Raw genomic sequence first — 27256 nt, 5'->3', positions numbered from 1 at the left:
AAGCATGATAAAATTATGTACCGTAGAATGTTTGAAGTGTTCCCTGTTCCGCCAACATGTTAATAACAGCAGAAGCCATGTCTATCGACGAATCAAGACTTTTTTTTAAACGAAGATTTTTTAAAGGCAAATTGAGAAATTAATTAACAGAGCAGCAACTGAGCAATGCGTAGCACCCTCCCGGTCAAGGGCGTCAAGGCAATAAAATTTACGCACGCTCAAAGAATTCGCAAACAACATATTGCAATTAACATTGTCAGAAACTTGGAGCACAGCACAACAGCAGGCCGGCAACATGGATAAGAATTAATAATTAGGTACAAAAAAGGAGAGAAAAATACTGTCAATGGAACAGTGAAAATTCGATTCATTAATTAATGTAGGGTCTGGCATCCCGCGACAAGCAATAAACCTGTTGAGCATCCGCTGGACACCTCATTTAGCGACTGCAATCCGTCAGTGCAACGGCTGACTGGCTATTCGCTGTCCACCAGACGGTAGGTGAAGTCGTCCACGGTGCTGAAGATGTGGCCCTCGCCGCTCAACGCCTCCACCGCGCGCCTGCAAACATCCAGAAAAAAATCAGAAAATATATTTAAAAATAAAATCAATAACGTATAACGCATCGATACGTTTAATAGTCTAGTACGTAAGCGGAATTAATAGAATTATAATCGCGGAAGGACGTACTCGAGATCCTTCTGCTTGAACTGGCGCAGCACCTTATACATCTCGCGAATGTCGCCCTCGCCGCCGCAGCCGCGCAGATAGGCGTAGACCTGCCAACAGAATAAACTGTGCAGCACGCAATAATAGAACGACGAGACCGTGCAGTACCGCTTGCTGGTCGGCCGGCAGTCCCTGGGGCGTGGCCTGTCCGCCAGCCCCGCCCATGTCGCCCTGCAGATCCAGCATCCCCGGCACGCTGGTGACGAAGCCCTGCTGTGGCTGCGACATGAGCGCGGTGCCGCCCGTGGCGCCGTTGACCACCATCTCGCCCTGCAATCAAAAGTGCGTTGTGGTGTGCTAGCAAGACAAGAGGCATACAAAGTGACCTTGGCGATCTTGTCGAGGACGGCGTGGGAGTGGACCACGTCCAGCATGTGGAAGAAGACCTCGTTAATGTCGCGCACCGGCTGGATGCTGAAGGCCGAGATGCTCACGTTGTCGCCCAGGGACTTGATGCTGCCGTACAGCCGGACGTACTGCCCCACCGACACTGCACAACGCGCTAACTCCTCCTACAACAGCCAGCACTGCTCACTGTAACCGGAGATCACAGGCCAAGGCAGCCACACAATATTACAACAATACTGTATTATTGTTTTTAAAATTAATTCTGCTACTGTTATTATTGAATATTTGGCAGCAATTACACTATCGATCGGCAGTACTGGAATCTGGTGAGCAGCACTGGATATTTTACCGATACTACGTAACAACATTACACATTTAAATTTTTTACTTATTTTTAATTATTTATTTGCTATTCTTCCACAGCATTTTCTTATTATTTATTTATTTATCAGTGGTCGATAAATGCAAAACCTTTTTCAATGAAAGATAACATGCCCCACAAGTCGTCACACGCACACACCTGCGAGTCGCCCCACAACTTGGCCTCGATGGTGCTGCCCGTCTTGTCGTCCAGCAGGAAGGACACGTACGACGTCAGCGGCTTGCACTCGCGCACCTGCGCCACCAACGTGATCTGCCGTAGAAAAAGACAGCAAACCGCGCCGTTAATCATCAACCTCTTTCTTCTCAAGCCAATTCCCATGACCGCATCAACCGTCCAATTAATCCATAGCAAATAAGCGTACAACTAGTTATACAATAGTATTCTCATGAAGCTTTAACGAGCAACTTGACGCCAGCCGCATTAGTACCGTATAAGAAACGTTCAACCAAATTATTTTACTAAATTCTAATTTAAACAATTATCACATAAATTCAGATTATTCATCGAATTAAATTCAGTCTCTCTCCTGCTAAGAAAATGCCATCGTGACATCGTCAGCCAGCAGGGTGCGCTGCTGACTTACGCGGTTGACTTCGACGTTGCCGATCTTGATGCGGTCCTGCTTGAGGTCGGAGCACTTGTTGATCTCGCTGATGGTCACCGGGACCACCTCCGGACTGCGGCCGCTGCCCTGCTCCAACAGTATCCGTTTATCTACGCAACCGCGCTCATTTCAATGCCACGTACCTTGGCCCCGCTGTCCACGGCGCTGGTGTTCGGATCGGCCCCGCCCCCGCCTCCCAAGCCACTCCCCCCGGGGAAGAACCCACCGCTCCCCCCGAAATTGTCACCTGCAACCACAGGATCTGTCAGCTCCTTATAGGCCAATGATAATCACTGTCTTCCTTGTTTACAATAACCAGAAGGAATATTTGAATGCGCCCACATACATCAGATGTAAACAGCGAAAGAAAATCAATTAAGAAACTTTTTAGTCGTGCAGGCTCTCCGCAGAAAATCCGAACTATTACAGTATTATTTTAGCATTAATATGGTCTAGCGAGCTGCCAGTGCGTGGATGTTTCGCCCGCATCTAGCTGCGAAATCGCCAGATTTTCGTAACACTATGACAGGAGAATGAGAAAAGAATAATCAGAGAAGGCAACTAGAACTTACTGGAAGGACCCTGGTACTCATTGAAGCGTCCGCTGCTGAAGAAACCTCCTCCGCCTCCACCCCCGCCTGCAATCGCCACAGAAAGGTCTTACTCGCCATCTCAGACCACTGCGCAAAGCACTGTCTTCCGCTGGACAATCATGGAATGCTCGGAATATTCCTACTTACCACCGAATCCAGACGAACCAAAGCGACTCATTTTGGCAAGTTTCTCCTTACGCCTGATCTGAGTGATCTCCACAAAAAAATCTACAACGCCAATTCCTTCCACAGATGTGCCTACACAGACTACCCTCGGTTAGAAAGAGAATTCAAGGACTTATCTGCGAGGTTTCAAAATAGAAAACGACGCCAAGTGAAAAAAGAAACCGAGGAAAAATGGAAGCACGATCAAACGCGTTTTGATTTGGCGACGATTTCGAGCGCATTTGTTGTGAGCAGCACAAAGAGCGCTGTAAAATGGCAAGAGTGGCGTGAAGTGGTTATTAACGGTTTCCGGCCCCGTGTTGTGGGGCGTGACGAGGGTAGCAGGGGTTTCCGGCCCCGTGTTGAGGGCTGCATGTGTGACTTGTGAGTCATGCGGAAGTTATGCAGTGGAGCCAGCCATCAAGCTGCAAAACAGTATTGGTTTGTTTATTTTTCTGCATTGTCAGCCACCGTCTGTTTGCTAGCCTGCAAAATTCCGAATTATCTATCAAAACTGCATAAAAGCCAAAGAGTGGTGTGAGCGTTTGTTATCCGTGTAACAGTAGTTTGTCTGTGGCGGTCGTTTCAGTGTAGGGTTGCTGTTGCAGTGTTGCTGGTTGCAGTTTAATTTGTCAGAATGGCCGATCAGGATCCTCCCGTTATTCACCAGGAGTTCCACGCCAAAGTGCACGAGCACAAGCCCATGGTGTGTGGCGGGTACGGCGAGGAGCGGCCCGCCAACGATCACATCAATCAGGTCGTGCACAAGGTAAAGGAAGAAAATCTAGTCACTAGTGTAACACAGTTAACTGCAAATCCGAGTGGAGGATGCAGGACTGTCTGGTTGATAATTTACATAAATTACACCGTTCATAATGAACGATGGAATTTATGTAAATTATCAACCAGACAGTCAACAAACAATGAACGGTTCATAGTTTATAAAACAATTTACTTATTTTTATTTTCTTGCAATGGGGTATCTTCGCTTGCAATGGGGTATGTATAAACAGTGCAGCAGCAGTATTTGTTCCTTTCCCGCTGCATTCTGCAGCATCGTTTAATTACATAGCTAATTTGTTGCTCACTATAGATAATCAATAATGGGTGTTAACTGTTACTTTAACTTATCTGTACTTACTTATAGCCAGTTATAGGTAGCATAAAATAGTGGATTTTTACTACTTATTATTTTGTGGTATCGTTTCACATTTGTAGAAAGTGTTTTCTTTGGCCGTCACTTCGTCTCAGTTGTCAATGTCTCTACTGGTATGCATGTAGTATAACAATTAATTATTGTTAATTTGTCTGGGCAGGTGCGGAAGGACGTGGAGGCCAAGCACGGGGCGGCGGAGGTGTACGAGGTGGTCTCCTACCGCTCGCAGGTGGTCGCCGGCACCAACTACCAAGTGAAGGCAAGTCAACTGAAGCGAGTATCGTTGTGCAGTGCAGGGCCAGGCAGTGGCAGTGGCCGTCCGCGTGTTAATGTCGGACTGCGCGAGGCTCTCTTGGTCTCCGTGGCATCACGTGCCATGGAGGTGCGAGAGAGAAGGGAGCGAAATGCAGTCAGCTGCAACACTCGTTGGGTTACAACCTGCATTAGGTGGCCGAAGGGAGGCGGATCATGTGACAGGCACATTAATATTCACCGTTTACGGCCTTTTTATGGCAGCATTGTGACTAACGCTCGACGCGGGCGTGATCCGGGCAGCCGTTAGTTGTACAGTAGTGTTGTGTTCTGTCCATGATTCATCACTTGCTGTGCAAGTTTATGCAGGCGTCCGTGGACCGGTGGGCATTTAACTGAGCAATGAGTACTGTAATGGCGGTATCTTGAGGTGGTTAAATGAAAAGGGCTGTGGTTGTGCTTTGCAGTTGCGCCTGGGGCCCAACAAGGTGGTGGACATCAAGATCTTCGAGCCGCTGCCCGGCAAGGACGCCGAGCCGCGGCTGGTCGAGTGAGTGACTGCAGCGGCTGGCCGGACGGACGGACGGAAGGAGACATCCACGCTTTAGCCGGCCCAGGGGGATAACATTTCCATCCCAGTCGCTCCATCCTGGCCGACGTCCGCCGCCCCGGAATCTTTTACCATTCTTTTATGGCTTTTCCGCTGCTCTGATGCGCTGGCGTCGCTGCATTGGCAACGCTTCTGCTTTGTCCTTTTTTATTGCCTCCTAACCGCTCACGTGCAACGTGTCTTCATCCGTTTTTTCAAGGCTGTTTACCACGCTGCCGGGCTGTGTATCGGTGGGAAGCTTCTTCTTTCTTGTTGCTTTTTTTTTAATCCGCATTAAGCGGGCTTAATTCTAACCGGCCGAACAGTAAATAAAATAGCTCAACTCGCCGAAATTGTTCGTTAATTCATTCATTTGTCACATGTTAGCACACCGCATCTATTCATTATCCTGGAAATTATTTACTGCTTCATACATTCAGTGAAACTGAGTGCGACCTTTGTAAATCTTATTTTGTTGTCATATGTCGGGCATCTCCAAGGTCCCTTCTGCGGAAAGTAGCGAGAGTTCGTAGAAAATCAGCCGACAGTCGCCGGTATTTCCTTCGTCCAATAGTACGCTGTATGCTGTAATCACGAATCAGGTTATCAACCAACCTGATGCATGTATACATGCCAGTTTTCAAACCCTGCCCGATTACATGGTTAACGTTGCGATAAAGGTGAATGAGATGAGCTGGAGCTCTTACTGATACGATAGGCCAGCCGATTTGGTTTGCTTGTTCGTGTTGTTGTCAACAACTCAAAGGTAGCTCCGCCGTTAAGCATATAAATGCCCCTGCTAGCGGCGTAACTGCTTCATCCACTGTCTGATCTAGTCTCTTGTTGATTTCTTAACACAAATTCTTTCCGAAGCAATCGTACAGAATGTCTGCACCTGCTCCAGGACAGAGAATGCCCGGTTCCTTCGGCGAATCCAAGCCGGCCACGCCGGAAGTGCAGGCCATCGCTGACAAGGTCAGTTAAACATCTGCTGTGTAAAATGCCGAACTGGCGCTGTTTAATTCAGCATATGCATTGCGTTACTTCCGGCTGGCGAGTCACGAATGCAAAGGGCATATTCATGCATATGCTGCGCACATTTTGAATAGAATTGTGCCTTGTTACCTAAACTAAAGGGAAATAATTTGGAGGAATTAGCTGCAGTGAGCATGTTTGCGTTCGTAGTATGTACACGAACGTAGGCGATGCGTATACGTTGTGGGATGGGAGAATTAAGGCAACTGCGCAAATGCTCATTTCCCCCGGCGCCAATTTGTTGCGCGCTGCGAGACAAGTGCAGCGCTGGCAGTGATGAATTGGCTGGAATTGAATTCAATACGGGCGCTGTACACAACCAAATAAATAGCTGCCGTATCCTATCCCTAGGTGCGACCGGAAGTGGAGTCGCACATCGGAGCCCTGAGCGAGTACGTCGCGGAGCAGTTCCGCACTCAAGTGGTCGCTGGCACCAACTACGCCATCAAGGTATACACATTACTGTACACTGGCAGATCCACATATCTATATAGCCTATAGGATACAAAATTGATAGTAAATTAGTAAGTATTACAATGTCATATTAAGACGCCACAATTACCTTTTCTCCGACAGACGGTTTCTTAATAATAATACTACTCTAACACATACATACAAATACACGAGTATTAAAAAATCATAATCGTACAGTACTTAATTGTATTCCGCCAAGTACAGAGAGAAATCGGCCTACGCTTATAATTGCGAAGCGCGTGTAAACGTATATCTATTTAAATATATATTGTATCTATATATCATCTAGCTACATAAATAATCTACAGCTATACAGAAAATTGTATCTCTCTGTGTGTATGAATAATAAATGTATCGCTATGTATGTATAATAAGTAACTTTATATGAAGTTATTTTCAAGGCACTCGCTTCCTTCGAATTGTACAGGTGCGCGTCAGTGCCGGGCACTATATCCACATCAAAGTGTACAAGCCTCTGGGCGACGCCGAGCCGACGCTCTCCGGCGTGGACAAGGACAAGACGGCCAGCGATGCCCTCGACAAGATCACTCCCACGCACTAATTAAGCCGTCCCGATCCCCGTTCCCGCCGGCATTGACATTGGCCGCTTGCAGCCAATTACTACGCTAGCGCGCGCCGCTTCACTTGTCCAATTCCCGCCAGCCAACGCGTCCCCATTTCTAAGCACTGTGCGTGTACCGCTGTGTGCCTTTGTCCCAGTACTTACATAATAACTACCGCAATGCTGCCGCTGTTTATACGAGTGATATCGATCTGATCTAACTTAATTTACCCCACTAGAGACGCCTGTGTCTTCACTTATTCTGGATGACAAAATTAAGTCACTATTAAAACAAAATTAGTCATACTTATTTACGGCTTATCTATGCTGTTTTAATGGGTAAATGCGCAGGATGTTTATTAACGGTAATTTTAGGTAAATACTTGCAATTTACGTAGCGCAGAGCGAAGCAAAAAGGTCTTATTGAAGTAAAAATAATGTTTTCTACAACGCTGTGCCTGTGCCTTACAGACGGCACAGCTGAACTTATTCACTTGATGGTTATACAAATATTTATGTTACGATATTGGATACTAATAATAATCTGCTTATTTATGTTATCGCTAATGGATGTTCCCTACATGTCTAACGTAACACCGGCAAAAACGATAGCTTCATTTGATGTCTGTTAAAGCTGCCGCGTACATCACGAAAACGTCGAATAAAGCGAAGATAATTTAATCAAAAAAGGAACATTTGTGTAGCAGTGCCCCTCGTTAACGATCAGGCGGAAATTATTCGCATAAAATTAATACCCACAAAACTAGAGAGAGCTGACTGATAAAAAGGCCTGTACCGCCAGTACTTGTTACTTGTTAATCAAACACTAAGAATGAACGCACAGTCAGTGAGAGTGTAAGCAGCAATGGTGAGTGCCGACTGCCGCGGCGAGGAAATAAAAAGCAGAAAAAGCCCGTCAACAAACACGAAATGTGCCAAAAACAATGGAAGTGCAAGAGGAACGATCCATCCAACTCGGTGGAGTGGCGAGGCGATTTTGCGAGGGATAATTAGTAAGACACGAACAAGACCCGTCCGCAGCGCTGCAGTGAACGTTAGTCGTGCGGAAGGAAGGTGGACTGCGGCTGCGACGGGACAGGACAGGCGACCGATAAAAGTGATCTGATTCGCCTACAAGTTCTTCTTGATCATCTCCTCCAGTTTGCTGGCGTTGGCGCCCGAGAACGTGTCCACCGTCTTCCCGTTCTTGATGAACACGAACGTCGGCTGCAAGGGCAAATGCACACCATCACATTATGCAATCAACTCCCACCAAGCGCAACTGTGATGATGCGAACATTCTTCTCGGCGTTTAATCAATCAATATCACCGAACAAATTGCTGATACAGGATACTGAATTTACCGGCATGATTTTCATCTGATCGGGAAATAACGCAATTGTAAACAGGTGATTCTGCACTATTAAAGGCATTTGGTTTAACAGTTTAACTGAAGATTAACCAAAAACAATGTCCCATTTTATTTTAATGGTAAAATATTTTTCCATATTTATTTTAATGGTATTCTCTACTTGTATTCATTTTGGTAAATTTATAGAAATTTAAAATTTATTCGTAAATTATTAACAGATGATTTAAAAAAATTAAACTGACGAAATCCTTGATTTAATAATAAATTTATTGACGAAATTTTTTATCAATTAAAATTATAAAACTTGCAAAGCTCCACATACGACGGCTTGTACTGTTTGTCGGGAAATTTTCCCGTGGATGCGAAGACTGGTTAGTGCTTACCATGACGCTGATCTCGTACTCGGAGGGAATGTCTTCCGACTCGTCGACGTCGACCTTGAGGAAGACGGCGTCGAACTTCTCGGAGAACTCCTCGAACTTGGGCCCGATCTGGCGACACGGGCCGCACCAGGTGGCGTGGAAGTCGATCACCACCAGCTTGCTGCCCGCGTCCTTCAGGATCTTGTCCAGCTTGGCCTTCTCGCTGATGTGTTCCAGCTTGGGAGCCATCTCTCAACCAGAGTATCACACTGCTGTCACGGATGCGTCGCCCTCAACCGATCAAACACAAACTCGCAAACGATCGATGCTGCCAAACAGCCCACTTCTGACTTCTCGCTTCTCCAACGCAAAACTCCGCAGATACTGTATAGCACTGTATCACCGGACGAACGTCGTGGCAAATGCAAATCCAGACAACTGACAGGAATGATAAAGCCACTGCTTCGTCTTCCCAGGAAAAAGGAACAGTCAAATAAAATTCACTCCGTCACGCAAGCTTGCCAAGTGAGACTTCGCAGTTTGCCAGCCACGCTTAGCTACAGCTGACTACGGGGAAAACCGGTATTCTCATGTGTTTCCCTGTATTCTGTTCTGCCTTGCTGCCTCGCATAACAGGGAAATGATGAGCGCGCCGTTGGCTTCGTGAAAGTGGGCAGGTGCATGACATCAGCACATTCCTGCCAAATGCGGCGCGTACGGTTGCAACGCTGTACGGTGCGTGGACGCACGCGCCGACGCGGGCAATAAACAGGACGGCAGAAGCCGCTGAGAAGCGGTACCCGTACGATAAGTATTTAAAAACAGGATCAGGTTATTGATGATTGGGAAGTGGGATCACCGACAGGCTGTACAAGGGAATCCAGTGATGAAGTATAATTACGTACGTACTACTTGGGCGGGAAACTTCCCAGCGGACACAACGTCCGCCCTGGAGCGGCATCTCCATCGGTGGGAGATGCATTTGCGGCTACCGGGCAAGCATTTCTTCACATGTAAGTACAACAACCGGAAGTATCAACTACCACTGGCGACGGTCCGAACTGCGAACTCTGGATTCGTCTATACTTATATAGTTATGTTAATATTTAATCAGGGCTTAAATGTATTAATATAGTGTGTATTTACTAGTTTACATGCTAGATAAATCATTTCCAGTGATAGTATGAAAACTTGATTAAGATTAAATTACCGAAATTGGCTGTAACAGTATTCCGCTTCGTATCTCATAGAAAAATGGATACATATTAATAAATGCTTGTATTATCTGCATACATTCTTCATACGTATATCTATATAGATATATAGATATAGCATTTAAATGTATATAATTATTTTAACGAAATGCAGTATAAAGAATTCTGCGTAATTACTAATTAATGCATGTGTCAATTGGCCGGAGACAGCCGCCTATCATTATAAGTAATTCATTCCAACCCATTATCATGAGTTCGTTGGTGATGTACGTGGACGGTGGAAGCGCTTGTTACTATTGCTGCAGCTGCTGCCATAATTTCGTATGGTACTAATCGTAAAAATAAGTACAGGTACAGTGTTGTTTATATAAGCGTTCACTCATTCTTCCATCCTGTGCCAAAAGAAAACAAAATATTAAAGAATTAGTGTGATTCAGTTCAGCTATAGCTAGTGTCAGTACCATATCGACCGATATCGTAGTCACGCTGGTGTTGATTGATCATGATTCAGGCGGAAGGAACAATGGCACTCACTGCCGGCACCGAGCAACCGTAACGCGGCGGTCTGTAACAAAAGTTTATTATGATACGGATCTGCAATTGGAGTCGAGTAGATTAATTTTCAGTGTTAACTTCCGTACAAACACAGGTGCACGCCAACTTCACCCAGCCATTAATTGGCCAATATAATGTACAGTATTGTACAACTGCACCTAGCTGCAATATTAATTATCACCAGTCGAGGCTTAATGTACGTCCCAGGAACTGAGAACGCACTCCTCGCGATGCCAAACAACGAACGTGATCACCAAGATCCTCTTGGCCACTGCGATCGCTTAATTGAAACTGCGGCATAGTACAGTACGTATATATCCGTCGTATCTACCGGTAAGAATACGAAACAGCTACACACCTGCATTCATATTAATTTTTGCCTGTATGTTGCCAGATTAATCGTTTGCCCCTTGCGCATATCTTGATTAATATATATTGTCGTGCCGGCCTATATAATCTCGTGTCCCGAACCGACAAACAACCACATCCAAGTGCAGACATATACCGAGTCGATCCCCTGAATGATATTGTGCGTTGTGACGTTTTGTTGATGGAATATTAATTTAACTTGTTGATATTTTAATACTTTACTGCTCTTACTACCGTATATGTAAAGGAAATCAACGGTGACAATTATCTTCATATCGATCTCACGCTCGATCGTACGAAGCCCGCGTTCCAGCAGATTCTTTCCCCTTTATATAAAATAACACTCACAACTTTGATACTGGCAGTTCTGCATCCAGACAATACTCGTATTATATCAAATATTTGCACCTAGCCCGCGTTGTCCATCGTGTGACGTACCGCTATCTGTGAACAGCCGGATAAATTTGTTGTACATACATAATCCATCTGGAAGATGCAGTCGTGGACAGTAGCGCTTTATGCCATTTTCTTCCTCGTCTCGGCTCCCTTGGCAGGTACCAATTAAATTAGCCATATAAATAATGGAAAATTAATCCGTTATTCATAATGATGTGTAGTGTACATACAGCTGCATGATAAACGCTGATATGCACACTTATATTGGTGATCTGTTGATCTGTTTATTGACGATGTATTTGTCTAGCTCGGGGTCATTTTGGTGGGGGATTTGATGGGTTTGGCGGAGGGGGATTTGGAGGATTCGGCGGTGGACCCGGGTTCTTGGGAGGCGGTTTTGGGGGCCCTGGCTTCGGCGGCCTAGGCGGCGTCAGCCAGTCCAACGCGCTGGGCGGTAAGCTCTCATTTACATCAGGATCTGTTTAATTATTACGTACAAATGCAGCTATACGAGTGGGCCATAATAATTAACTGGCCATTTGCCAGAAATTAGCGGCACGTGCGCATATATAGGTACACTAGCTGGTGACCTTTGTTGTTGCGCTGTTTGCACAGGCGGCCAGATCGGTTTCGGGTCGATCAACACGGACAACACGGCCTTCTCGCAGGGCGGCATGGGCTTCGCCAACGGCCGCACCAGCGCCTTCGGCCAGGGCGCCAACATCTTCTCGGCGGCCTCCTCCAACTCCATGGGCGGCGGCCTCGGCGGCGGCTTCTTCCGCCGGAGGAGATAGTTGCATGAATGACGCATATATCACTGGTATTGCATGCATATCAACGTGAATGTGCATACATATACACCCGCAGAATCCGACCTTTGCTGGCATTTCCATAATGCAGCATCTCCGTTTTTGTTTTCCTACTTTTCTGACGGTTAATGTTCTTCTGCCGACACGACATTGTTTGATAATCTATAGTTGTCGTGGAAATGTAGCCGGTTCACGGCATTAAAGTCAATTTCGTCCAGGGTTCCTCTGTGCGACCATCTAACGTATTAAGTAAATTGGAAAGTACTTGCATATACCTAATTAAACGTACACAGATATTATTTACAATCGTATGTATTAACCGCAGTTCTGTCGAATGCGAATACGAGTACGAGGCAAGCGACAACTCTTTCCCATCGCTTTAGAAAATCACCTCACTTTCCCTGCTGCATTTTTCTCGTATGCAGGCGCTCACGTGATACTTGATTTCAGCCGTTTCACGTCTAAACCGGTTTGCAGCTACAGTTGATTGCGCAACTGATAACGAGTACAGAGAAGAGCGCGGCAGGTGAGATTTTATCGCCGGCTCAGTAAGCTCTCATTACAATGGATACGATTAGCATGCGCTCATTGATTGTCACTTTCATTGATTCACTGACTATCCTTCTGATAGATAAGTGCGAATTTTTTATATTTTGTCTTTTGCCTTTGTGTTTATCCTTTATTTCCTTTCATGGCTCAAAATACTGGCAGCTATAGTGACGAAAGCGTACCTTCTGGATCAGTCGGGTATCCTGAAAATGATTACTATTTGCCATCGGAGTGCGACTTAGATTTACCCGGTTTGCCACCTGTAGAATCTCGAGATCAGAATGCGGACCTACCAGAACAATTAGGGGGCATGGAAGCAGCTATACGTGCATGCAGAAGCGGAGTGCCAATAACAACGGCAGCGCGGCAGTGTGGGGTTGAAAGGACCACTTTGCGCTACAAGCTGAAAGGGGAGCATGCTGGTATTCTTGGATACCAGTCGAGGAAGTTTTCTGATTCGGAGGAAAAATATTTTGCTGATCTCCTTATGGCATTAGCAAGAGCTGGGGTCCCGCTGGACAAGCCATTATTTAAGAAAGTTGTGGAAGTGGCAGCGATAAATAAAGGTATTAATTCTAAAACTAGTGTCACTTTAATCTATTGAAAAATGGCTGAAAAGTCAACTCAGTTCAGTAAATATTTTCACGCATTAGAGACTATGCATAAACTATGTATGTACGCACGTTTTCTGCAAAATTTGACCCCTCCCCCTCTGTTTGTTACGGGTTTTCGTATGTCGAGTCTACGAGGCCGTCACTTTTTGGCACCCTTAACCCACCGATGCGTTGTTAACGTAATTCAGGGACGATTCCTTATGAAAATATTTGCGCGTGCAGCCGAATGTTAAGTGCATTATAATCATATATTTATTGACGCTTTCTTTATTTTATGTTTTCAGGCTATCCACAAGAGAAGGCGCGCATGACGGACACCTGGCATCGGGCTTTTCTACACCGGCACCCGGAAATCTCCATACGAATAACGCACGCAAGAGATCGGAAAAAGGCGAGAGAGTGGACAGTGGAGAACTGCACAGAATGGGTAACGACGCTCAGTGAACTGCACGCTTTTGGATATCTCTCCGATCCGAGGGGACTTTTTAATTTGGATGAGAGCGGATTCACATTGGCAGAGAAAGTTAAAAAAGTGTATGCTCCGCGAGGTCAGAAAGAGATTCTTTCTTATGCTGATGGTTCGGACCGAGATGTTGTTTCGACGCTGTTTTGTGGAAGAGCGGATGGATTAATTTTGCGGCCATTTGTGCTTTTTGCTGGTATGCAGCATTTACATTCACGCATAGCTGGTACTGCGGACCGCTGCTATATCTCGTACAACCATTCTGGAAGTATGGACGAAGAAATTTTTGCCGACTATGTCCGAAAAGAAATCTTTCCCAACATGATAATCGAAAAGGCGAGTGCAACAGTGAAGTAAAGCATTCAGAATAATGGCGGGTAATCTTTGTTGTCATTACTTTCGTAGATTGAGTTAAACGGATAGCTACGTAAATGAGTTAAGAGTTTTTTACTCAATCCGGTTATTGTGATTTCGAATGTACCTATTGATAAGCAATGCTTACTAATTTTATTTTACACTTTTAGAATGTTATTTTTGTCGATGGGCATTTTCTCATCTGAACAACCTGCGGTTTCTAATGGATTGCACCGAGAACTGTAAGGACATCAAGGTGATCTGCTTGCCAGCTGGCCAAACTAGCCACTTACAACCCCTTGACGTTAGCGGATTTGGGCCTGTTAAAAAGCGATGGCGCAACTATTTGCGGTCTGTGTCCATGCAAGTTTCCACGAAGGTAGGTCACACAAGCATTCGAATGTTTTTATGGTTAATTCTGTGCCTGAACATTATTCTCCCAAACCGCCTCAAAATTTGAAAATTGTCAGTATTGCTCATGTTATTTATGGATTTTAGGTAGATAAGCAGTGCTTCGCGCTTCACCTCGTGGAGATCCTTCCTCTGTTCAACTTAGAAAAGAATATTATTTCGGGCTTTCGGCGTGCGGGTATTTTTCCTTTTGAACCGAGTGAAGTTTGCAAATTGCTGAACACAAAGGAAGTAGCACCAGCTGTCACAGTTGTCCCTTCTGCCGACGAAATGTTCAAAAAACAATTTGATAATATCGAAAAAAACTTGAAAGAGATCTACTCGTTATCTCGGGCAGATGTGCAGTGGTATATGAAATCGATGCGAGAGAGGGCGGCTGGATACATTCCAACGGAAAGCGCGGCAGAAACAGCATTAAATGTCGGAAACGCTTTGCTTGCATCTCGACCGCCCAAAGTGCGCCTTCCCAAAGATGCCCGCCTTTCCACTGCGGGAGGACGCGTGCTCACCGAGTCTTCTTTTATGGATGCATTGCGTGACCGCGAGAAGGAACGGGTGCAGAAGAGAAGAATGAAGAAATCAAATAATTCTTGAGAATCAGTGGCCGAAAGCATCAGTCGGGGTTATCTCATTTTTTTTGCCAAATTTTGGAAGTTTTCGGTTCGAGTTCGTGAAAGCGCTTATTAACGATTAATGAATACTTGCCTTGTAAATTTATTTCCTGTACAGGTTAGTTTTTATGAAGTTTAGGTTTTTGATTTTTTTAGAGATCTATATGCAGAGATTTATGTGTGGTTTCTGTAGAGATTTATGAATGTAGCAGTCATCAGTGATCCCGGAACTCATAAATTCATATCGTTTTTTACTGCTTTAAAGTGCTTATCAGTCTATTACCGATTAAGCAACAAACGTTTTTACTGCAACTTCAGCAACACTAAAACCTTATATTCACCGGAAGACAAATTTTGGGAAAAAACTGACCAGATTTGTTACTGACGGCACTACTACTTACTAATGAATTTTAAAATTTTGTGTATCCGATCATGAACGGAATACCGTAGTCAGTGAGTGCATGCTGTCGTATCCATTGTAATGAGAGCTTACTGAGCCGGCGATAAAATCTCACCTGCCGCGCTCTTCTCTGTACTCGTTATCAGTTGCGCAATCAACTGTAGCTGCAAACCGGTTTAGACGTGAAACGGCTGAAATCAAGTATCACGTGAGCGCCTGCATACGGGAAAAATGCAGCAGGGAAAGTGAGGTGATTTTCTAAAGCGATGGGAAAGAGTTGTCGCTTGCCTCGTACTGTATATGCCGATACGCAAGCTATGTAGAGTAAATGGGCGCACTCTACAGTAATAATTATATCCCGACTGCCAGGCCGCACTAGCTGCGGAAACGCAGCATGTTCATTTTGGTGAAGCATCCGTGTTGTAGCTCGTATCATGCTGCTTTTAACCGGCATTCCGTAATCTGTACTGCAAATTCTGCTGCAATGCGTCGAATGTAAAAATAACTTGACTGAGCGCCGGTTTAATTATGTAATATATTATGCACTGTAACGACCTTTACTTTTCCATGCGGGAATGCGGCTTGCTGCCCTGCAGTGTGGGGCGTATTTTTGGTGTGCGCGTGAGTCATGCAGGGCCGGGCAGGCCGCCTGCAGCGGTGACGTAATGGCAAACAGCTGCAGTGGACCGGAAGGAAGCGCAACAGTTGCACAATTAAGCCGAAGCTGCTCCTGTCAGCGGCCAACGCTAACGCGGGATCGCATTATGTATCTGTATTATGCAGAACGCACTGATACTGGCAATATGCCATTTGTACGCTACTAGTTTTATTCAGCTACACACGCCTGCAACAGTTCTTCGCTGGGATACCACAAGACATGATGCAGCACGCGACGTAAGAAAGTGGTATTTGTGCATATGCATATATGGCGCAAGAACGGTTAAGTTATTACTGCGTTTTCTGCACTGGAGCCGCCTATCAGCTGTACTGATCTATGGCTGGCTGCAACGTTAGCGCTAATTACAGCACAACATCCCGAACCATCTTGCCGACAAGATGCACAACAGTTATATACTGTGCATAGTGTATGACTGTATATAATATTATGCTAGTTATTTAAGCACACGCAACTGGGCGAAATCTTCCGGTCCACCGCCGCACAATCTGCATGGCCGCAAATTAAAAAATGAAAGGCCAGCCGAGCGAACGTACGTGGCTGGCGCTGGCGTAAACGCATAATAATCTATATCGTACAGTTACTGTCTACTGCAGCTTCATCCACAGAAACACAGCCAAAGGAGTACGCATTCAGCTACAGCTGAGGGGTGGATCAGAACGTCTACTTGCAAAGTTTGTGCAGGTTAAGTGGCGAGAGTTGTGCTTGGCGGAGTGGCTCGTAATTAATTTCAGTTGCGGTACATCAGCAAAGAATCAGCTGGGCGGAAGTACTACTGTTGCCCCGCACGTGCATCCTTGGCTGGTCACTGTAGCGCCTCCCTTCATTAAGTCGCTGGTCAGCGCTAGGATATCGCTAGCTGTTTATTTGTACTTGGACCTTGTTATAGCCTCGCATTATCTCCGGCACGATGCAGTTGATTATCTGCAGTTGTCTGGCGGTGGTCTTGCTGGCGCTCCAAGGCTTCACCGGTAAATTAAATCAACCCCAAGATCGATCGTTAACGATAAGGCGTTATAACGCATTGGTGTGGGCCCTTTATTTAAATTAAAGTGCAGTACTGTACTCGTATTTACTTTGTGCAGGTGCCCGTGGCGCGACGGGCCTGCAGTGCTACGAGTGCTACAACAACACACAAACCGGCGAGGACTGCCGGCACGTCGGCAACCAGGCCCGCAAGCCCTGTCCGCCCGGCCACGACGACGTCTGCGTCACCAACATCAACGCCAACACCTACACCACCGGTAAACTATATTCGTGTTCAATTCGATTAAAATTTAATGCCCGCTACAGTTAACTACTGTATAATTTATTCAATTCAACTAACTGGCCCGTTAGAGTAACTAGAAGGTCACGGGGCCTGAAGCACCAAATAGCTCAGGCTACGGCCTACGCTGGCCAGCTCCTTGGGTGTGGCCGCCGCGGGATCCATCGATAATTAATGCATTTACACTTTACAGTACCACAGGACAAAGGGAACTTAATTACTCGGTTACAGTTAGCTCGCCCGGACCGGCCGGGTCCGGGCTCCAGTTAATTCGCAAGGAAATTGATCCACGGGTTGGCCACACTATAGCTAGCGAGTTCTCTGTTAATTAGTGGACATTGGCACTGATCGTGTACTGGCATAGAAGCATGTACAGATATCCAGCGGCCATATATTCCCGAACGTTGGGACTAGAATAATATTATGTATTATCATTATTATGTAACCACTAACGACGAGGAACGGCGGCGGCTTCACCTCCGCCTTTCTGGCGGTCTCTGCCGCCGGCAGCTGGTTATATTCACTTACATAACCTGTGTGGCTGTGTCTGCAGACTGCAGCTTGCCAACGACGCTACGAGTCTACGAGACTACGACTGTCAGATCGGCATATATAAATAATATACGGGGCTGCTCATTCCGCTTGGAAATTGAAATAGTTAAATACCATTTTAAATAGTTAAATACCATTAAGATAGTCTGTAAATTCCTAACACAATTTCCACGTTATAATATAAGTTAACCAGACAACTAAATAATTTTGAATTTGTTGTCGTTAGTGTGACCGAAAATCTGCACTAACCTATGATTCCCATTATACCAGAACTCGTAGCTACAGTAGGGGATTGTAGTGTATCGGCTAATTCGGCTCTCGTCGCGTGCGTTAAATCGAGTCTTTCTTTAATTAACAGATACAGAGTACACTGTGCATCAGACGAAAATCTTGCCTTTTTCTTTCGATTTTTACGGTATCTTGCGTCAGAAAAGAAGTACGAATCTAACAGTCAAGAAGGTCAGACTAATAATTTATTGAACTCAGCTATCTTCAGGAGGCGGCACCGTCGTGAGTCGGTCACACACACTGGAAATGTATTTTTCCCTGATTTTACCGGCACTGGCAATCGACTAATTTGTCAGCGTCAACAACATTCCCATTTGAATTGCCCATTAATTAATTCAACAGTATTATCAAGAAAACATAAAGGGAAATGAGTCAACGGATTAAAGGCAAGAAAAAGGAGATAAAAAAGGCTGCGAAGGAAGACGAGTGGCGAGATCACTGCGTGACACAGGCCTGCAGATCGCCGTTGCGGAAGTCGATGGGCGCGTTGCGGGGGCGACTGCGCAGGCCGATGACAAAGTCGTTGAAGGCGGCCTGCTCGGGCTCGGGCGGCGGCTGCTCGACCAGCTCCAGCACGGAGCCGCGGAAGCGCTCGCTGCCGTCGCGGTTGCGCTCCACGAAGACGCCCCGTTCACTCCACATGTCCATACAAACGCTCGTGCCGGGCGCTTCCGCTGGACCCCCGTCGTTATCGTTGTTGGACGCACTGCTCGCTGCTGTTGCGGTGGAGCACACCCCTTCCGCCTCCCCCATCGCCGCCCTTCCGACCGCGTCCGGCGCTGCAGCCGGAGCAGTTTCCGTGTCGGTCGACGCACTTTCCACAGGGCGCGCCCCTTCCGCCTCCTCATCCTGCCATCGCACTCGTTTCTTGCCCCGGCCAGTTTTCCCTGACTGAAGGCTTTTCGGCGCTTTCCCCGCTTCCGCTGCTTGCGGCTGCACAACTGTTTCCGGCTTCGCGCGCTCTTCCACGGGTGCAACGCCGGCAGCGACCGCCTCGCTAGGGCGCTGACCATCTCCCTCGCCAGTGATGCCAGATGACGACTTATCCTCCCCGACACCAGCTGCGATTCGCTGGCTGGGAACCGTGGCAGTTTGGCCGGTTTCACTGTCCCCGTTGCCTGCGCCGGTCTCTTGTTTGGAAGGTCTCTTCTCCAGTGCCGCAATGACGTCGGCCACGCTCTGGTACCAGACGCGCAGATCGCTGATGATCTTCCCGTCCGCTTCTTGCAGCAGGTATGTCGACGGATTCCGGGCGATGGTCGGCGCCATGTCCGCGGAGGCAGCTGACACGTAGGCAAATCTGCATTCCAATTCAATCAAACAAAAACATCCACGTATTGACCAAGCTCAGAAGCCGCACTGATCACTGTGATATAATATTATGGTTCCCGGATTCTCGTGCTTTCTCCATCTTTCCTGTTTCCTATCTTCTTAGCAACTACCTTGTCATATCTACAGATACGCTTCTGGTCTATCACATGGTTGAAGACAAACTTTTTCTAAAAATTTCATTTTCTTATTTTATACTATTAATTTAATTTGTTATCAAATAACATCTATTACTATGATGCAATCAGTTTATTATTATGTAGTTTCATTTTGCTGGAGCATTTTCTGATCTTTTCCTGGTACACTGACCTCACTCTATCGGCATACCCGACTCCCGTTGGCTTTTCCAGATGGTAGGGCCGTTTGACGAAGAGATCCCGGATGACCAGGCAGTCGCCGGCAGCGGCCCCCTCGGGCAGCAGGTACTGCGGCTGCGTGGAGAAGAGCGTCAGCTTGAACTTGGCGTCGCCGGCCACGTCGAGACTGGGGTCCACCAGGCCCAGGCTCTGCATCCACTCGGGCCGGCCCCGCCGACTGTTGGCCAGCTTGGGCGCGTAGGCGTAGCGCAGCACGGCCGCCAGGGCGTAGGGACCGCCCACGGGCAGCTGCGACAGGGGGCGGTAGGGGGTCCCGGGGAGGGCGTACAGAGGGTCCGGCCGGCCCCGCGGGTCGTCGGCCGGGGCGGCGGTGGGGAGGACGGACGCCGCAGGCTGACTGGGAGGTCGCGGAAAGGTCGCTGCATAACGAAACAAAACAGGTTTAAAATAACCAACAATCCTGACCTTCCTTTACAACCAATTGCTAATTCTTAGGTTACAATTATTAAATTATTAATTTTTATCTTAAAATAACTTAAATTATATGTTGTTAGTTATCACTCTCTTGTTAATTTTTTTTGTATTTTCAAACAAATGATTATTATTCATCTTCGTTTATGACTGTTTTAATTTCCGGTTTATTTTAAATATTTATGATCTTTGTCCAGATAAATTTACAACGCAGTCATAACTCAAAAATGACTGCGTTTTAAATTTTAATATTTTCTGATAAATTCTAATAAATGGTGATCGCAACGGACAACAGTTATCAAGAGAATAACTACTGCAAAAGAAAGTGCAGTTTAGTAATTAATCGAGCAACAACTGACCAACAAAAACCTGCGGATTATTGGCGGCGGCACAGCGCAGCGTGGGCTTGTCCTCGGTGGGGAACCAGGCGCTCTTCTCCTTGACGAAGCCCGTCAGCACGATGACCGGGGCCAGTTGGGGCGCCTCGAAGGCCGTTCGTCGCATCTGCAGCTCCGGCGGCATCTGCGCGTGCAGGTCGGCCTGGAACTCCTCCAGCAGCAGGCTGTAGGGGCCGCGCCAGCGCCCGCCCGCGGGCTGCAGCTCCACCGCGTCCATCTTCCACTGCCGCTGCTTGCTGCTGCCCTGAATCGTGCAGCCCTGCACGGCCACAACCTGCAGCACCGCGAACTGCTGCGTGATGGGCGCGTCGTAGGGGGCGTCGCGGAGAGCGGCGCGAGCCAGTCCGGGATGAGCCAGCTGGAAATCCTGCACGAGCTGCTGCAGGCTCTCCGTCGCTGCGTTGGCAAGAACGACGCAGCGGAATGCCGTGCTGGCAGCTGCAGTCGTTTCCACTTCAGCCTGCATGGCTAACTAATCAAAAAACCCTACCTTAGAATTAAAAAAAATAAACAATCTAATAGGACTTAGAGAAGGGAGAAAACCAGCTGAGAAAACTACTTTCAAAAAGAAAAGTTCCCTGTTTCAAACGTTTGAAACAAAATGAAATCTGAAATCGCAGCAAAGGCTGCAAACTTACAAAGCCACGATCAACTGTGAGCTGAATCGAACTGAATGGTTCAGACAGGTGATGCTTTTCGCGGGCGGTAGCCGTAATCTTTCTATGTACACCTGTTGGGCCTTCTAGTTTCTGCTGCTTTAGCAATTTATTCAACGTTTTTGCAGCGTATAAAATACGAGTATAATTCAAAGTCAGTTTTCGAAGCTAAATGATCCCTTTTAACTTGTTGCTGCTGCAGGAATGGTCGTGGTGTACAGCCGGTACTGCGCCCGCCTGACGGACCCGGCCGGGCGGCCCGTGGGCAGCCTGAACGCCAGCCCGCGGCAGGACTGCAACTCCGTCGTGGACGGGCACAAGATGCAGATCCGCTGCTCCTGCAACACCAACCTCTGCAACTCCCACGACCGCATCTTCCTCCCCGACGGCCGCTACATCTCCTCCGGCGCCACCGCCCCCGCGGCTCTGACCGGCTCCACGCTCCTCCTCCTCGCCGTCTCCCGGCTGTTCGCCTGAACCGCCACCGGAAGTGGTCCTCACAAGGACACTACCGGAAGTGTAACACTGTATGCTAAGGTGTGGTTGTGTTGATGTGAGAAAGATGCGTGACCGGACCGGAAGCGCCGAGAAATTTTATGCCACTATGTAATTACAGAAGTACATTAGCGTCATAAGTATATTATACGTGGTTAATATTTTCATTTTATTGTTTTCTGCCTGTTGAGTGTCGACCGCCGAAGCCTGGATCGTTTTGTCAAATTGGCAATACTCCAGCAGCAGTCTTTAAAGTACAGAAGCTGGCTCGGTGAAGATTTTCTCACATTGTACATTTGTAATGTGCGCTCAAAAAGTCAAAATTTAGGGAAGTGAATGTTTCATGCATGTAGATGTTCCTCTGTTCTGAATAAATTGCGCTAAAATGGTGCAGTACAGTTCTCAGTTATTCTGATGGTAAGTAATTGCTAAACGCAGAACCAGAGATGGCTATGAAATGCTTCTTCCAGAATTAATATTAACATGACTGCAGTCGTAGCGTTACAATACTAACTTCAAGTCAATAAATTAATTCGTGAAGTCAATCGGCAATTAATACTCACAGCGCAATAATGAAAGAGCAAAAATCCATCATAAATAAAGAGATATTAATGGTTATATAAGGCAAATAAATAAACAACCGGCGAAATACCGTTACATGGCATGGAGATTGACAAGAGCAAGACGTGTGTGTCCAGTGTCGTTGAGTAGTTGCAAAAGACTTGCAGCGCAGACGGCGAATAAGGCGTGGACCAGTCTGTCATGAGGCTCATTTCTCCACTCGCATTCCGCTTCTCCGGACTAGGCGGACACGGCCAGCACGCTGCCTGAGGCCTTGAAGGAGCGCAGCAGGCCCAGCACCTCCTCGGGGCGGAAGACGCGCAGTCGCGCACCGGTGCGCCCCGGCCCGACCTTGACGGTGACGGCCTCCTCGGGCCAGTCGCCGTCGACGAACAAACTGCAGTCGTCGCTGTCGTCGCCCACCACCAGCACGAAGTCGTACTGGTTGCGCGCGGCCATCTCCTTGGCGGTGGAGCCCTTGCTGCGCCCCTTGGGACGCACCTCCAGGAACATGCTCCCTTGCAGGACGTCCAGCTTCCACACGCCGGCCAGCGGCCCGATCACGCGCTTCAGCTCCAGCACGGCGTTCTGCGCGTCGTACGAGGAGGCCTTGTCGTAGTGCCAGACCAGCGAGCAGTCCTTCTTCTCCAGCTCCGCGCCCTGCACCTTCTCCGTGAACTTCTCCAGGTGCTCCAGCACCTTCGCCTGCCAGTCCGTGCCGCGGTACGACTTCCAGCTCTTCTCCCCGGGCAGGCGCTCGAACAGCCCGTGCTCCGCCACCAACGTGATGTTGTCGAAGCCGCCCAGTTTCTCCTCCAGGAGGCTCTGCGTCTGGCCACTGACGATGACGATGTCGGCCTGGACGGAGAGCTCCTTCAGGATCTCGTGCAGCTCGGCGGGGAGGCCCTCCATCCCGGCGGGGGTCAGCGGCGCGATCACGCAGTCGTAGTCGAGGAGGACCAGCTGCGAGCTGGCCGCTCCGAAGCGCCGGTTCAGCTTGGCGGCCTGCCGACCGGTCAGGCCCAGGGTGTGTGCGCCGCCCTCCTGGTTGTCCGCCGTCGAGTGCAGGGCGTTAATGAAACTGTATTGACATATAAACAATTAGAATTTTTTAAAAAGATAATTAAAGGTCGTACCTGTTGGCCCAGTTGTGGATGTCGGCGTTCTGGATCTGCTGCTGCATGCTCCCCGCCCGGCGCCGGAACTCCTCGGCCGGCATCTTCAGCGCCCTGACCAGGCCGCTGACCAGCGTCTCCGGACGCGCCGGGTCGACGATGACGGCGTCGGTCAGCTCCTCGGCGGCGCCGGCGGTCTTGCTGAGCACCAGTACGCCGTCCTTGTTGGGCTTGCTGGCCAGGTACTCCTTGGCCACGAGGTTCATGCCGTCGCGCCACGGCGCAATGAACGCCACGTCCGCTAACTGGTATAAAGCGTTCAAGCGCTCGAAGGGCAACGACTTGTACATGTACACCACTGGCGTCCACGACTCGTTCCCGAACGTCTTGTTGATGTCCTCCACCAGCTCCTCCAGCCGGCTCTTCAGATTCTTGTACGCCTCGATCTCCGTGCGCGACGGCACGACCAGCATCATCAGCGTCACTTTCCCGTGGAAATTAGGATATTCCTGCAACATAAATTTCATTGTAAAACTGTCTCAACGCGACAAAATGCATTAAATGGAATCTGCAAATAGTGGAGTAATTAAATACAAAAAAAAACCAAAAATAATCACCAAAATAAAACAAACACAGAAAATACTGTAACAAATAAACGACAGTAAAAAAGTATTACCCCAGCTAAAAGAAAAACAATTAACCTTTAAAATAAATTAAGCGGTATTATAAATATTACCATTTTAATAATGTAAAAAATTAAGCTGAAAAACTATTAAATTTATCAGAAAAATATCAAATCATCAAAGTTTTGAAATTAAAAAATGATTTTAAAATAGTACAAATGAAATGTAAAAAATGCGAATTGTTCAACTGGTTACCTGCAGCAGTGTTTGATAAGCGGCCGCGCGCTCGACGAGGCCCTTGGAGGGGTCCAGGCGGTCGACGGTGAGGATGACCTTTTGCGTGGGGAACATCTCCTTGAGGCGCGCCAGTTCCTGCAGCACGGCGGGGTCCTTGGAGGCGCGCATGTAGCGCTTGTAGTCGATGCCGATGGGGAACTCGGCCACCTGCACGATGCGGTCGGGCAGCGTGATGCGCGCGTTGTCCTTGTCAATGGTGCCCATGCCGTAGGACTCCACGGCCGCCATGAAGTTGTCCATGTAGGAGTGCACGTGGAAGCCCACTAGATCGGCGCCCAGCAGCCCGGCCACCAGGTCGGCGCCCCACTTGAGGTGGTCGGCAAAGTTCTGCGCCGCCGGGAAGGGGATGTGCAGGAAGAAGCCGATGTTCACCAGTTGCCGCGCTTGGCGCAGCATATCCGGGAGGGTCATCAACTGGTAGTCGTGGATCCACACCGCGTCCTCCGGACCCGACAATGCCAGGATCACCTGCAAGGAAATTAAATTAAATAGCAATTAAACGGAAATAATCAAAATAAATTAAATACAATAATTAAATTTAAATGGCAATTAAATCACTGTACAGTAATAAAAATCAAAAACAAATTAAATAAATTTAAATGAAATCAAGAAAGCAGCGTGGAGGCACTGACCTCGAGGAAGAGACGGTTGACCTGCTGGTAGGCGTTCCAGAAGCGGTCCCGCTCGCGAATCGCGGCCTCGGTGACGGGGAGGTCGTGGAAGAGCGGCCAGAGGATGCTGTTGCTGTAGCCGTTGTAGAAGTCGTTGAGTTGGTCCTGCGTCAAGAAGACCGGGTAGCAGTTGTGCTGGCGCAGCTCCTCGCTGATGAAGCGCTTCTCGTCCTCGGTCAGGTCGTTGCTGGGGATGCCGGGCCAGCCGATCCACTTGTTGTCGGCGTTCTTCGTGTAAGAGGACAGCCCCGTGGCCAGGCCGCCCACCGAGGGGAACACCTCCATCCGGCCGTCGTCGCCCTTCTTCACCGACACCGGCAGCCGGTTGGACACGATGATCAGGCTCTGGTTCAGCAGACTGCCCACCTGTCCAATTCAACATTGTACAGGAGTTAATTCACTGTACTGACCGATGGACGGACACCATACTAAAGGGTACAGATACGAGTATATCACAGGCAAGAGGAAACGCCTACGACCGGCACATACAGTTGTCTGCCCGCCAAAACCGCAGCATTATTTAATTAAACTTTAATACTAATTAATAAATATGCTACTGCTGTAGTAACGCAGAAACAAACCTACGCAATTATCGGTATTAAATAGACATTTTCCAACGGCAACAAAATAATTACAATCTCATTGTCAGCACACCAATTACAGCATAGAATACAGATAGCTTTATTGCCGGAGGAAAACCCCTCCAGACAATCGTCAGCAGCGCATCCAGGGACTCAGTATACTGTATAAACAATTATTGTTATTTGGATTTCACTGAACGAAAAAATGGAGCATCGTCCAACAGCTGAGGAAATCGCGCCCGTGAAATAATTATAATTAAATTTTACCCTTTACGGTAGATATTGTCCGAAACCTTGCACTACAAATCTCACAATCAGCGGAATTTCACTAACTATCAACTCATTTCTTGCAGCGGTAACAAATTAAACACCCGCATCGTAGAATTTATAATTAGTAATAAAATTTTTAAAATTAAATGACTATTACTTTTTAATAGTTATAAATTTTAAAAACACTAATTATTATAAAAAAAGACGGTAGTGATAATGTAAAAAGTAATTACGAGAATAAATTACAGTAATTTAAAAAGAAATTTAAATCAAATAAATGCAAAAAATGGGCATTAATAATGGATGAGGACGATTAGCGATGCTTACCGCTTTTGCGCTTCTTTCCAGTGGCATCTTATCCTTTGGTACAAGAAACTGTTGCAGATAAAGAGGGAGATCCGAGACCGACTTCACCGGGTCCGAGTGGATTCGCAGTGTGGAAGGCCTTTCGAAAAGGACGCCAAGTGATCAGTGAAGTGCAGGAGCGTCGACCTCGCTGCAAAGTCCGATCCGGGCTGAAATTAGGCTGGGCGATAAAGTGTGTTGATTACAGTATTTCGAAGGTGCGAAGAAGAGGGAGAAGCAGGCCGCGGCGCGGCACCCAACAGTGAACAGCGTCGGCGAAATGAATCCCGATACGATGGTGACTGGCTGGTTCGCGTATTGCAGGCGATTACGGATTGCACAATGGCTCCCTTGGGCGATGATAACGAGTAACGACGCGACGCCAATAACAACAACACTCACAGTCAATACTTGTTGTTAACGCTGCTAATCTGCACACTGTGTACACCTCACAACACCTCTACGCAAACATGCAAATGAAGCAATCGCTGCGAAAGAATTCCGGCAATAAATTGTGAGAAATGCGTAGACTCGACGCTGTGTATCATCTGCGCAGCACTGGCGCATCCTGAATCGGCACTTTTCCCCACACCGCAGCGCATTCGGTTGCCCTGTTGCGCCCGCAGACAGCACACTGCACACAGTCAACAGCTGTGGTGAAATTCCACGTTACGTCATCGCTCACCGGCACGCATGCGAGTACGCACGGTACGACTGCACGTACGTCGTACGCTTCTATAAACATAAACAGTACGCAATACCGTACGAGCATGCGTATAATTTTAATGAAACTTGTGTTTCTGCATTATTTAATACAGTCCTTATATTTCTGACTACAGTACACTTTATACAATATTCTAGCATTTGAAATGGAAATAAATAATAATTATTTAGTAACAATTTTGGCTGCGTTCAGCTTTATAAGCAACAGCTGCTCGGTGCCAGCCCGCGCTGCCAGGGAAATTCCACGCAT

General features: G+C 47.4%; 9 protein-coding genes across 9 annotated transcripts; 5 read left to right on the top strand and 4 right to left on the bottom strand.

Annotated features, from left to right (window-relative positions):
* Positions 1 to 88: 88 nt before the first annotated feature.
* LOC129595918 (replication protein A 32 kDa subunit-A-like) lies at positions 89 to 3108 on the bottom strand. Its single transcript, XM_055493051.1, has 9 exons — positions 2807 to 3108; positions 2639 to 2704; positions 2210 to 2313; positions 2046 to 2153; positions 1598 to 1711; positions 1056 to 1241; positions 838 to 999; positions 691 to 779; positions 89 to 561 (listed from the first exon to the last, which is right to left on the bottom strand). Exons 1-9 carry the CDS (start codon positions 2835 to 2837, stop codon positions 477 to 479), a joined length of 945 nt encoding a protein of 314 aa, XP_055349026.1. The 5' UTR covers positions 2838 to 3108; the 3' UTR covers positions 89 to 476.
* A 135-nt stretch (positions 3109 to 3243) lies between these two features.
* LOC129595921 (cystatin-A-like) lies at positions 3244 to 5168 on the top strand. The gene is made up of 3 exons (XM_055493054.1): positions 3244 to 3593; positions 4141 to 4239; positions 4700 to 5168. The coding sequence occupies exons 1-3, from the start codon at positions 3462 to 3464 to the stop codon at positions 4784 to 4786; spliced, it is 318 nt and encodes a 105-aa protein (XP_055349029.1). The 5' UTR covers positions 3244 to 3461; the 3' UTR covers positions 4787 to 5168.
* Positions 5169 to 5624: 456 nt separating this feature from the next.
* LOC129595919 (cystatin-A-like) lies at positions 5625 to 7189 on the top strand. The gene is made up of 3 exons (XM_055493052.1): positions 5625 to 5796; positions 6208 to 6306; positions 6758 to 7189. The coding sequence occupies exons 1-3, from the start codon at positions 5707 to 5709 to the stop codon at positions 6890 to 6892; spliced, it is 324 nt and encodes a 107-aa protein (XP_055349027.1). The 5' UTR covers positions 5625 to 5706; the 3' UTR covers positions 6893 to 7189.
* A 365-nt stretch (positions 7190 to 7554) lies between these two features.
* On the bottom strand, positions 7555 to 9169 carry LOC129595920 (thioredoxin-2-like). Its single transcript, XM_055493053.1, has 2 exons — positions 8648 to 9169; positions 7555 to 8119 (listed from the first exon to the last, which is right to left on the bottom strand). The coding sequence occupies exons 1-2, from the start codon at positions 8873 to 8875 to the stop codon at positions 8024 to 8026; spliced, it is 324 nt and encodes a 107-aa protein (XP_055349028.1). The 5' UTR covers positions 8876 to 9169; the 3' UTR covers positions 7555 to 8023.
* A 1569-nt stretch (positions 9170 to 10738) lies between these two features.
* LOC129595937 (uncharacterized) lies at positions 10739 to 12182 on the top strand. Its single transcript, XM_055493071.1, has 3 exons — positions 10739 to 11318; positions 11468 to 11614; positions 11776 to 12182. The coding sequence occupies exons 1-3, from the start codon at positions 11258 to 11260 to the stop codon at positions 11952 to 11954; spliced, it is 387 nt and encodes a 128-aa protein (XP_055349046.1). The 5' UTR covers positions 10739 to 11257; the 3' UTR covers positions 11955 to 12182.
* Positions 12183 to 12365: 183 nt separating this feature from the next.
* LOC129595932 (uncharacterized) lies at positions 12366 to 14242 on the top strand. The gene is made up of 3 exons (XM_055493067.1): positions 12366 to 13084; positions 13417 to 13931; positions 14120 to 14242. The coding sequence occupies exons 1-3, from the start codon at positions 12661 to 12663 to the stop codon at positions 14153 to 14155; spliced, it is 975 nt and encodes a 324-aa protein (XP_055349042.1). The 5' UTR covers positions 12366 to 12660; the 3' UTR covers positions 14156 to 14242.
* Positions 14243 to 16539: 2297 nt separating this feature from the next.
* LOC129595936 (uncharacterized) lies at positions 16540 to 22209 on the top strand. The gene is made up of 3 exons (XM_055493070.1): positions 16540 to 17018; positions 17133 to 17291; positions 21528 to 22209. Exons 1-3 carry the CDS (start codon positions 16958 to 16960, stop codon positions 21800 to 21802), a joined length of 495 nt encoding a protein of 164 aa, XP_055349045.1. The 5' UTR covers positions 16540 to 16957; the 3' UTR covers positions 21803 to 22209.
* LOC129595930 (uncharacterized) lies at positions 18331 to 21141 on the bottom strand. The gene is made up of 3 exons (XM_055493063.1): positions 20631 to 21141; positions 19793 to 20219; positions 18331 to 19454 (listed from the first exon to the last, which is right to left on the bottom strand). The coding sequence occupies exons 1-3, from the start codon at positions 21133 to 21135 to the stop codon at positions 18590 to 18592; spliced, it is 1797 nt and encodes a 598-aa protein (XP_055349038.1). The 5' UTR covers positions 21136 to 21141; the 3' UTR covers positions 18331 to 18589.
* Positions 22210 to 22266: 57 nt separating the features above from the next.
* Positions 22267 to 27141, bottom strand: LOC129595929 (uncharacterized). The gene is made up of 5 exons (XM_055493062.1): positions 26266 to 27141; positions 25049 to 25453; positions 24375 to 24884; positions 23518 to 24005; positions 22267 to 23462 (listed from the first exon to the last, which is right to left on the bottom strand). The coding sequence occupies exons 1-5, from the start codon at positions 26290 to 26292 to the stop codon at positions 22622 to 22624; spliced, it is 2271 nt and encodes a 756-aa protein (XP_055349037.1). The 5' UTR covers positions 26293 to 27141; the 3' UTR covers positions 22267 to 22621.
* Between the last annotated feature and the right edge of the window lie 115 nt (positions 27142 to 27256).

Source organism: Paramacrobiotus metropolitanus, unplaced genomic scaffold, assembly GCF_019649055.1.
Source record: "Paramacrobiotus metropolitanus isolate TYO unplaced genomic scaffold, Prichtersi_v1.0 Parri_scaffold0000084, whole genome shotgun sequence".
NCBI classification, from domain to species: domain Eukaryota; kingdom Metazoa; phylum Tardigrada; class Eutardigrada; order Parachela; family Macrobiotidae; genus Paramacrobiotus; species Paramacrobiotus metropolitanus.
Note: the sequence above shows the minus strand (reverse complement) of the source record. Positions and strands in the feature narration are given on the sequence as shown.

Bases quoted from the DNA above. Each gene is read 5' to 3' on its own strand.
- LOC129595918 (XM_055493051.1), bottom strand. From the start codon at position 2,837: ATGAGTCGCTTTGGTTCGTCTGGATTCGGTG. The intron at 2,314-2,638 runs GTAAGTTCTAGT...CTGTGGTTGCAG, and splicing joins TGAGTACCAGGGTCCTTCCA to GTGACAATTTCGGGGGGAGC. The intron at 1,242-1,597 runs GTGTGTGCGTGT...TGGCTGTTGTAG, and splicing joins AGTTGTGGGGCGACTCGCAG to GAGGAGTTAGCGCGTTGTGC.
- LOC129595921 (XM_055493054.1), top strand. From the start codon at position 3,462: ATGGCCGATCAGGATCCTCCCGTTATTCACCAGGAGTTCCACGCCAAA. The intron at 3,594-4,140 runs GTAAAGGAAGAA...TTGTCTGGGCAG, and splicing joins TCAATCAGGTCGTGCACAAG to GTGCGGAAGGACGTGGAGGC. The intron at 4,240-4,699 runs GCAAGTCAACTG...TGTGCTTTGCAG, and splicing joins GCACCAACTACCAAGTGAAG to TTGCGCCTGGGGCCCAACAA.
- LOC129595919 (XM_055493052.1), top strand. From the start codon at position 5,707: ATGTCTGCACCTGCTCCAGGACAGAGAATGCCCGGTTCCTTCGGCGAA. The intron at 5,797-6,207 runs GTCAGTTAAACA...TCCTATCCCTAG, and splicing joins TGCAGGCCATCGCTGACAAG to GTGCGACCGGAAGTGGAGTC. The intron at 6,307-6,757 runs GTATACACATTA...CGAATTGTACAG, and splicing joins GCACCAACTACGCCATCAAG to GTGCGCGTCAGTGCCGGGCA.
- LOC129595920 (XM_055493053.1), bottom strand. From the start codon at position 8,875: ATGGCTCCCAAGCTGGAACACATCAGCGAGAAGGCCAAGCTGGACAAG. The intron at 8,120-8,647 runs GTAAGCACTAAC...TTGCCCTTGCAG, and splicing joins AGTACGAGATCAGCGTCATG to CCGACGTTCGTGTTCATCAA.
- LOC129595937 (XM_055493071.1), top strand. From the start codon at position 11,258: ATGCAGTCGTGGACAGTAGCGCTTTATGCCATTTTCTTCCTCGTCTCG. The intron at 11,319-11,467 runs GTACCAATTAAA...GTATTTGTCTAG, and splicing joins CGTCTCGGCTCCCTTGGCAG to CTCGGGGTCATTTTGGTGGG. The intron at 11,615-11,775 runs GTAAGCTCTCAT...CTGTTTGCACAG, and splicing joins CCAGTCCAACGCGCTGGGCG to GCGGCCAGATCGGTTTCGGG.
- LOC129595932 (XM_055493067.1), top strand. From the start codon at position 12,661: ATGGCTCAAAATACTGGCAGCTATAGTGACGAAAGCGTACCTTCTGGA. The intron at 13,085-13,416 runs GTATTAATTCTA...TTATGTTTTCAG, and splicing joins AGTGGCAGCGATAAATAAAG to GCTATCCACAAGAGAAGGCG. The intron at 13,932-14,119 runs GCGAGTGCAACA...TTACACTTTTAG, and splicing joins CCAACATGATAATCGAAAAG to AATGTTATTTTTGTCGATGG.
- LOC129595936 (XM_055493070.1), top strand. From the start codon at position 16,958: ATGCAGTTGATTATCTGCAGTTGTCTGGCGGTGGTCTTGCTGGCGCTC. The intron at 17,019-17,132 runs GTAAATTAAATC...TACTTTGTGCAG, and splicing joins GGCGCTCCAAGGCTTCACCG to GTGCCCGTGGCGCGACGGGC. The intron at 17,292-21,527 runs GTAAACTATATT...TTGCTGCTGCAG, and splicing joins CGCCAACACCTACACCACCG to GAATGGTCGTGGTGTACAGC.
- LOC129595930 (XM_055493063.1), bottom strand. From the start codon at position 21,135: ATGCAGGCTGAAGTGGAAACGACTGCAGCTGCCAGCACGGCATTCCGC. The intron at 20,220-20,630 runs GTCAGTTGTTGC...TTCGTTATGCAG, and splicing joins TAATCCGCAGGTTTTTGTTG to CGACCTTTCCGCGACCTCCC. The intron at 19,455-19,792 runs GTCAGTGTACCA...ATTGGAATGCAG, and splicing joins GGGTATGCCGATAGAGTGAG to ATTTGCCTACGTGTCAGCTG.
- LOC129595929 (XM_055493062.1), bottom strand. From the start codon at position 26,292: ATGCCACTGGAAAGAAGCGCAAAAGCG. The intron at 24,006-24,374 runs GTAACCAGTTGA...TTTATGTTGCAG, and splicing joins CTTATCAAACACTGCTGCAG to GAATATCCTAATTTCCACGG. The intron at 23,463-23,517 runs GTACGACCTTTA...ATGTCAATACAG, and splicing joins ATCCACAACTGGGCCAACAG to TTTCATTAACGCCCTGCACT.